This window comes from Castanea sativa, chromosome 8 (assembly GCF_040712315.1).
Source record: "Castanea sativa cultivar Marrone di Chiusa Pesio chromosome 8, ASM4071231v1".
Taxonomy (NCBI): Eukaryota; Viridiplantae; Streptophyta; class Magnoliopsida; order Fagales; family Fagaceae; genus Castanea; species Castanea sativa.
The window spans coordinates 51,189,007-51,196,119 of record NC_134020.1 but is presented as its reverse complement, the minus strand read 5'-3'; the positions used below and the strand labels follow the sequence as shown (position 1 = coordinate 51,196,119).

General features: G+C 35.7%; 1 protein-coding gene across 2 annotated transcripts; it reads left to right on the top strand.

The window, feature by feature from the left end:
* The first annotated feature begins 461 nt into the window (after positions 1–461).
* On the top strand, positions 462–3,684 carry LOC142607897 (transcription factor bHLH130-like). 2 transcript variants are annotated; one of them, XM_075779554.1, is made up of 7 exons: positions 462–683; positions 803–1,780; positions 2,162–2,508; positions 2,579–2,749; positions 2,912–2,977; positions 3,055–3,123; positions 3,234–3,684. In XM_075779554.1, the coding sequence occupies exons 2-7, from the start codon at positions 1,240–1,242 to the stop codon at positions 3,285–3,287; spliced, it is 1,248 nt and encodes a 415-aa protein (XP_075635669.1). In that variant the 5' UTR covers positions 462–683; positions 803–1,239; the 3' UTR covers positions 3,288–3,684. The 2 variants fall into 2 exon arrangements, with proteins under 2 accessions (XP_075635669.1, XP_075635670.1); XM_075779555.1 differs by having other exon boundaries at positions 539–683; positions 2,162–2,469.
* Positions 3,685–7,113: the final 3,429 nt, after the last annotated feature.

The following is a 7,113-nucleotide window of genomic DNA, read 5'->3' as shown; positions in this document are numbered from 1 at the left end:
AAAGAGAAGCTAGGAGCCTAGGAGCATAAACTTTTATGCAATCTATTTTACAATAATAATTCTCAAAAAATAAATATTTTGAATAACAATATTTCACACAAGCCCATTTCACTTCAGTAATTATGAATATATATATATATATATATATATATATATATATATTAAAAAGCTCTAACCCTATATGGGGGGGGGGGGGGGGGAACCCTTGTAGTGGTAGGCGGAAAATGTTGAAATTGTCTGTTAGTGTCTGAAATAATTCACAAATGTGGTCCAACATACACAACACTGTGACAACAGGGATGGTATAATCATTATTCATCAAAAAATAAAAAAGGTTAAAATTATGTTCATATCAATCACCAAGTCCACTCACATGCTAGCTGACGTGTAAATAATCCAGCCATTTCTCTCTTAAACCCATGGCTATCCATAAAAAATAGTCATATGTAAAAGGACATTTTGGTGAAAGTGATGCATAAAAATTCATTACCAAATCTGAGGAGACTTATTAGATTTCTGGCGTCTGTTATACTTTCTCATTGCTGTTGAACTCATAAAAAATAAAAATAAAAAACATTTGGGTTCTTGTGGCTTTCACTTTCTCTACCTTCACTCACTGTCACAAACACCACTAGTTTTTTCACTGCTAGAGAGGAAGAGGTTTCACAAAAAGAGTACAGAGAGTAAGTAGAGAGAGAGAGATAGAGAGATTGGCTTTTGTTGTTGTTCTGCTTTTCTTTTATGCGTTCTGTGTAATTGTATATTATTTTTCCTAAATTTCAGTGCTTTCTTTTGTTATCAGATATTACTTCTTTAGCTGAGTGGTTCTGATTCAAGAACAGCCAACTGGGTCATCAGATTTGATGGTTTTCGGCGTTTCCACGAAAGATTTGTAGTGAATTTGTTCTGATTGGACTTCATGTTTTCCTCTGTTTCTGAGACTACTTTAATAGCAGAGTTCTTATTCTAAATGGATGGTTTATGTTTTTGGTTTGGTATTTTCTGTTAGATCCACACGAGGCAGCTTAACTTGTTGGGGTTAAGTCCTTTGTTTCTTTATAAAGCTTCCCAGAAATTCTTTCTAGGAGAAAAGGAAACAGAGTTTGGAACTCTGCTTTAGTAAAGCTCTGCTTTCTTTTGTGATTACTCAAAAAGGGAATCAAGGAAATCGGGAAAAAGTAAATTAATTTCTACAAAATTGAAGCTTTTGGAAGAGATTTGAAGAGGAAAAGGGAAGCAATGGAGTCAGATCTTCAACAACATCACCACCAAAACCAGATGAACTCTGGCTTGACTAGGTACAGGTCTGCACCAAGTTCATATTTTGCAAACATCATTGACAGAGAATTCTGTGAGGAATTTTTCAACAGGCCTCCAAGCCCCGAAACAGAGCGAATATTTGCTCGGTTTATCGCTGGTAATGGTGGTGTTGGTGGTAACGGAGGCACAGAAGTTACTAATACATCAGAAGTGGTGGCCACAGAAGCTAGTAACCAGCAAACACAGTTTATGGCTTCAATGAATAATGAAGCAGCAGGGGTTCTTCAGCAGCAGCAGCAGCAAAGCAATTATGGTTCTGCTTCTCAGAATTTTTACCAAGGTCCACCACGGCCACCTTTGCCGAATTCGAGTGTGGAAGGGTCTTATTCAATGGGGTTGGATCGATTGCCTCAGATGAAGAACGGTGGAGGTGGAGGTGGTGGTGGTGGTAATAATTCAAGTCTTATTCGACATAGCAGCTCGCCAGCCGGATTATTCGCCAACATCAATGTTGGAGAGGGTATGTACCTATTGTATTTTCCTACTTGTTATCTTTGGTTCTTGGAAATAATTAGAGGAAAGAATAGAAAGTACTTGCTTGAAAATATTTTGAACTATTTGCTTAGTGAAATGTTGACTTTTGAACTGATTCTCTAAGTTCCTGATGAATTAATTGATTTTGGTGTTACTTACAAATTAAAGGTATTTAATTTAGTCTCATAGAACAATGTCTTAAGGGGGAGGGGGGATGGGATTTTGTATAGTAGATGAAGTTGCTCAAGCTATGATCTGAGATGTAAAAATGAGGAAATTTGAGTTCATTTTTTTTGTATCATTTTTGGTTTGATTAGTAATAGTTAGAAATTCGGAGTGATGCTAAACAATTCTTAGCAATTGGCAGGCTATGGTGCAATGAGAGGCGTGGGAAATTTCGGAGCTGGTAATAGCACTAGTGAAGAAGCATCTTTTTCTTCTGCAAGCAGGTTAAAGAATTACTCATCAGGTCCGCCTTCTTCATCGGGACTAATGAGTCCAATTGATGAAATTGAGGACAAAAACGTGGTAGTAGTAAACAATCCAGAGAGTGGAGGTTTTGGTGAGGGCCGAAGTAGCAATTATGTGACAGGCTTCCCCCTTGGTTCTTGGGATGACTCTGCTATGATTTCGGACAATATCACTGGTCTAAAAAGACTTAGAGATGATGATGATGTAAAGTCATTTTCCAATATAAACGTGTCTGAAACTCAGGTAGCATAATATTTGATACATTGTGCTTGGTTTCTGTAATCTTCTTATAAAAAAATTTCTTGTCCATCAGAATGTGGAGGCTGGAAATCGCCCTCCCCCTTTGGCTCATCACTTGAGCTTGCCTAAAACTTCATCAGAGATGGCTGCCATTGAAAAGTTTTTGCAGTTCCAAGACTCAGTGCCTTGTAAGATTCGAGCTAAGCGCGGCTGTGCTACTCACCCACGAAGCATTGCTGAGAGGGTAATGTTTTAGTCCCATCATCTTTTCATTTTTGGGCCATTGGATGCACTTGTTGGATCATGAATGTTACAATCCCATTAATAAATTAGTACAATTCTCTTCATTTTAAAAGGATGATGCTAAAAATGCCTTTACATGTTCATTTTCTTGTCAAATTTTCAGGTAAGAAGAACTCGAATTAGTGAAAGGATGAGGAAGCTACAAGATCTTGTTCCTAACATGGACAAGGTAGAGTCTTTCTTGCATTTTTTTTCCTTGTACATTACTTTGTGGGGACTCAGATATTCGTCTCTTTCTTTTTGCAGCAAACAAACACTGCAGACATGTTAGATTTAGCTGTTGAGTATATTAAAGGTCTTCAGCAAGAAGTCGAGGTATATTACCAAAATAGATGAATATCCAGTATATCCCCCAAATTTTTTATGTTACTGTGAAACTATAACCTTCTCATTCATTCATTCATTTTTTGTTTTAAAATTTTCAGACACTTACTGATAAGCGTGCAAAGTGTACTTGCTCACACAAGCAGCAGCAATAACACAAAAAGGGCATGGGTGTCTGACTAGCTAGCTTTTGTACAGAATTATGAGAATGTGGAAAAGAATATAGAAAGCAGAGCTGGGTTCTTTTTTTGCACTGAAAAGGAAGATAATGGAACTATAAATTATGTAGGTGTGAAGGGGAAAAAGGCAGCTGTTAGCTTTGACTGTAAGATCTATAACCTATTGATGCCATTATAAAAGGCAAAGCTGTATAGTGGGTTTTCTAGTGCATGCAATGTGTAATTTTTAGTTGTGGCCCTTGTGGGAGCTCAACCAACATGATAAACTTTTCTCTGTTAGCTGTAGAGAGAGAGAGAGAGAGAGAGAGAGAAATTATGATTTTAACTCCAAGGTACACTTTTCTGACCTGAAAGTAAAGAGGGTTGCTATCAATGGCTGTCCCGTGAAAATGGCATGGGAAACATGTGGATGATAACTGATACTATTTTTATTTGTGCTTCTTTTTCTATTTTTTGACATAGACATGGACATGAAGATGAGTGAAGCAGATTAAATCTTATGTGATAGAATTCAAACTCAGCATAGTTTAATGATCTTGACTTATTAACTCTCTTTTTTTTTTTTCCTCAAGCCAGTGCTTGGATTTCAATTTTTGTTTCCATTCTTGGACTTAGCCATTAACCACGTGTTCTTAATGCTTCTTTTCCCATACTGGGTTTTGAAGTACCTGTAGTTCCATTCAAGTCTATGTGTTCATAGTGTGTTGCACATGCCTTCAGATTAAGTTAATATGCGCCACTAAAATATAAGCCTAATCAAATACACTATTAACATTATAGCTGTTCACTAAGCGACAATTCCTCATGGTTATGGATGGTGGAAATCCATTGTTAGAGTTTCTGTGCCTTTGTTGTAAAGGGGTTGGCTTGTTTATCAAAATTGGTTATTCCCTAGTTAGGCATAAAAAGAACCAATATCACAGAGACATTCATTCATGCTCTTTTGCCCTCTGCCTACTAGGCCTTTAGGTTAGGCTTAAATGTTTTTATTCCAAAACTTTGCTTTAATAAGTTCATATTGGAAATGCCTGCCAACAAAATAAGTGTTCAAATTGGGAAAGAGAGAGCATAAAAGACAAAAGAATAGCATACAAATTATGAACAGCTTAGTGCATTGGTGAAGGTAGATGTTGTGGTGGGCAAATATTGATGAGTCAGTATCACTATTTGGCCCAAAATCATGGAAGTGGGTGCCACGTCATAGATAACTTCGTGATCATCTTTATCATTTGGAAATATTTTAGACTACATAAAATGGTACAATAAGTATCATAATTGTTCAAATAGTATACTGTAGAGAAAAAACGGTGAGTTTACGTATCCATTTGGAATTTGTTTATTTTATTGAAATATAACAATGAGACACATGAATAATACTAAAAAATATCGTGAGAATTATGAATAATACCATAAAAAGCTAAATAATAAAATAAGTTGATAAAAATAATTCATGTCAAATGTACACTATACCAAGCAATCGATTACAATCTAACAGAGAAGATAATTATAGTAAAAATTGTATAAATTTATGTGGTGCTAGAACTGATATTATTTGTAACATAAAGGGTGGTTGTTTGTTTTTGGAAAGGCACAACACAACACAACACAATCCCCATTTTCTTCTTGGTAATGAGGGCAAAACTAGACAGGTTTAGTAGTTACGTGTGGGACAGTCACAGCTGTACCCATGGGGTCTCATCAAGGTACAATACCTTTCAATGCAGGGACCCCTTCATTAAATCATAAGCTACATGAAGCTTCTAGGCTGGTGTTTCTTAGATGTGCCCAAAGGGCAGAGGACAATGACATATGCTTCGAACCTTTTCATTCCCTCTTTTGTTGGGACAAATTACAGAAGATAAAACACTTCTTTGTTGTGAATTTTAATTCTAGGAACGGAAAGCAAACGGGTATAGATAGAATCAAAGACTTCTTTTCCAAAAATAATAACAAAAGTTTAGCCTAAAAAATATATATTCATACTTTCTTTGAATAAGATGGAGGTGAAATCTTGATTAGTTTCATTCTTATCATAAGAAAAGACAACTAAGAGGTGAATGGTATAAAACTTTTTTTTGCCTAATCCTTCTTTATAAGCTAGTAAATATTGTAAATATATATATATATATATATATATATATATATATATATATATTGGGATGAAAATGGGAGAAGGCATGGTTGGTGTCCTGTCTAAAAAAGAACGTAACAAATGTTTTTGGAATGATAATAAAATATGCATTAAACAAAGTAAATAATATACATTATATGTTTAAGAAAATTAACATCATACTTGGTTGTTGTGACAAGAGAGCGGATGTAACAGGGGAGAGAAAATATGAGTTTTTCATTATTGGATGGGAAGGAAAATGGGGTGGATGAGTTGCCACTCAGGCCCACAAACTTCAATCCCCCAAATTGGAAAGAAGAGCGGGTGAAAATAGGAACAAGATATGCATTTATTATTTTCCCTTTCAAGTCCATTCAACTAAATTTTTTGTGCATTATATATATATATCTCAAAGTACTATAAATGCGCACTCTTTCCTTTCGCATGAATGGTGAGTCTCACCATGAATTTAATTAGTGGGACCCACCATTCATGTGAGAGGAAGGAGTACACATTTATGGTACTCCGGGAATATACAATAATTTTCCACATACGAAAATGAAGAATTGTAGTGGTGCTATTGATATTAACTTGGGTTATTAAATATAAAAGGACATAGCTTGACCAGCATATTTGGAGGTACTAAAATAGTTCTTTTTTCTTCAATTTTCATGATATTAGTGACGCTAAGTTTCTCATTACATTGCTATTACGTATATAATTTTGAAAATCACTATTTTTTTTTTGAGAAACACATACGCGCACGCGCACGCGCACGCGCACGCGCACACATATATATATATAGGGGAAGGGGATGAGATAAGAGAATACACTCACACGCCAACACCAAAACTGCATATACAATATTGAAAATCACTATTGAATCTACATATACAATATTAATTCACAGTTATTATCTGTGAAAGTCTACGAAATACAACACAAAATAAAATAATAAATTGGTCAAATAATATCTCTTAAATTAAATGGAGATAGGTGCATGAGATCGTTCAGCTCAATTACAGTTTGTTATATTTAATATCTTCGTATACAAATATTTGAATAGAAACTGTATAAAAAATAGTATATTCACTGGTTCAGAGCTAGAAAAAATAATAACAAAATTCTAAACAATTTAATTTGTATGGAAAGCTAACAAAAGCAAAATCTAATTTTGATTCTAATTAAATTTTCTATAAACTATGGTTTAATATTTATATATATAATCTAGTTAGTAATAGACCGTATGTGGGGGGTAAAAGGACCCAAGTGGGCATATGGGCCTTTGGACTGTAGCATGGAGGGCCGACCTACTCCAGAATTAAACTCTACGAATTGGCCCATACGCCGAGGATACAGCCGAGAACGAGCTTCTCCGCGGACAAATCCAATAGAACTCAAAACTTCATTATGAAGGTCAAGGTATAACTCTGGAAAGACTAATGGTTAAAAGGGGATACCCTGAACCTTCTAGATGTACCAGTGCTGGAGAAAATATCAAGTGCAAAGGCTGCCACCTCCGCATTAAAGGCTCTGCATCTACCTCCCTGGCCGCATTAATGGGGAAGTGACCCCTGAACAGTAGGGCTGAAACTTCTAGTCACTGTCCAAAAAGTATCAGGGAAGGAAGTATTTAAGGGGGGTGAAGGCCAAAGGGAATGGGGGTCGGGAACTAAGAAAGAAATTAAGAAT

Bases quoted from the DNA above. Each gene is read 5' to 3' on its own strand.
- LOC142607897 (XM_075779554.1), top strand. From the start codon at position 1,240: ATGGAGTCAGATCTTCAACAACATCACCACCAAAACCAGATGAACTCT. The intron at 1,781-2,161 runs GTATGTACCTAT...AGCAATTGGCAG, and splicing joins CAACATCAATGTTGGAGAGG to GCTATGGTGCAATGAGAGGC. The intron at 2,750-2,911 runs GTAATGTTTTAG...TCAAATTTTCAG, and splicing joins CACGAAGCATTGCTGAGAGG to GTAAGAAGAACTCGAATTAG.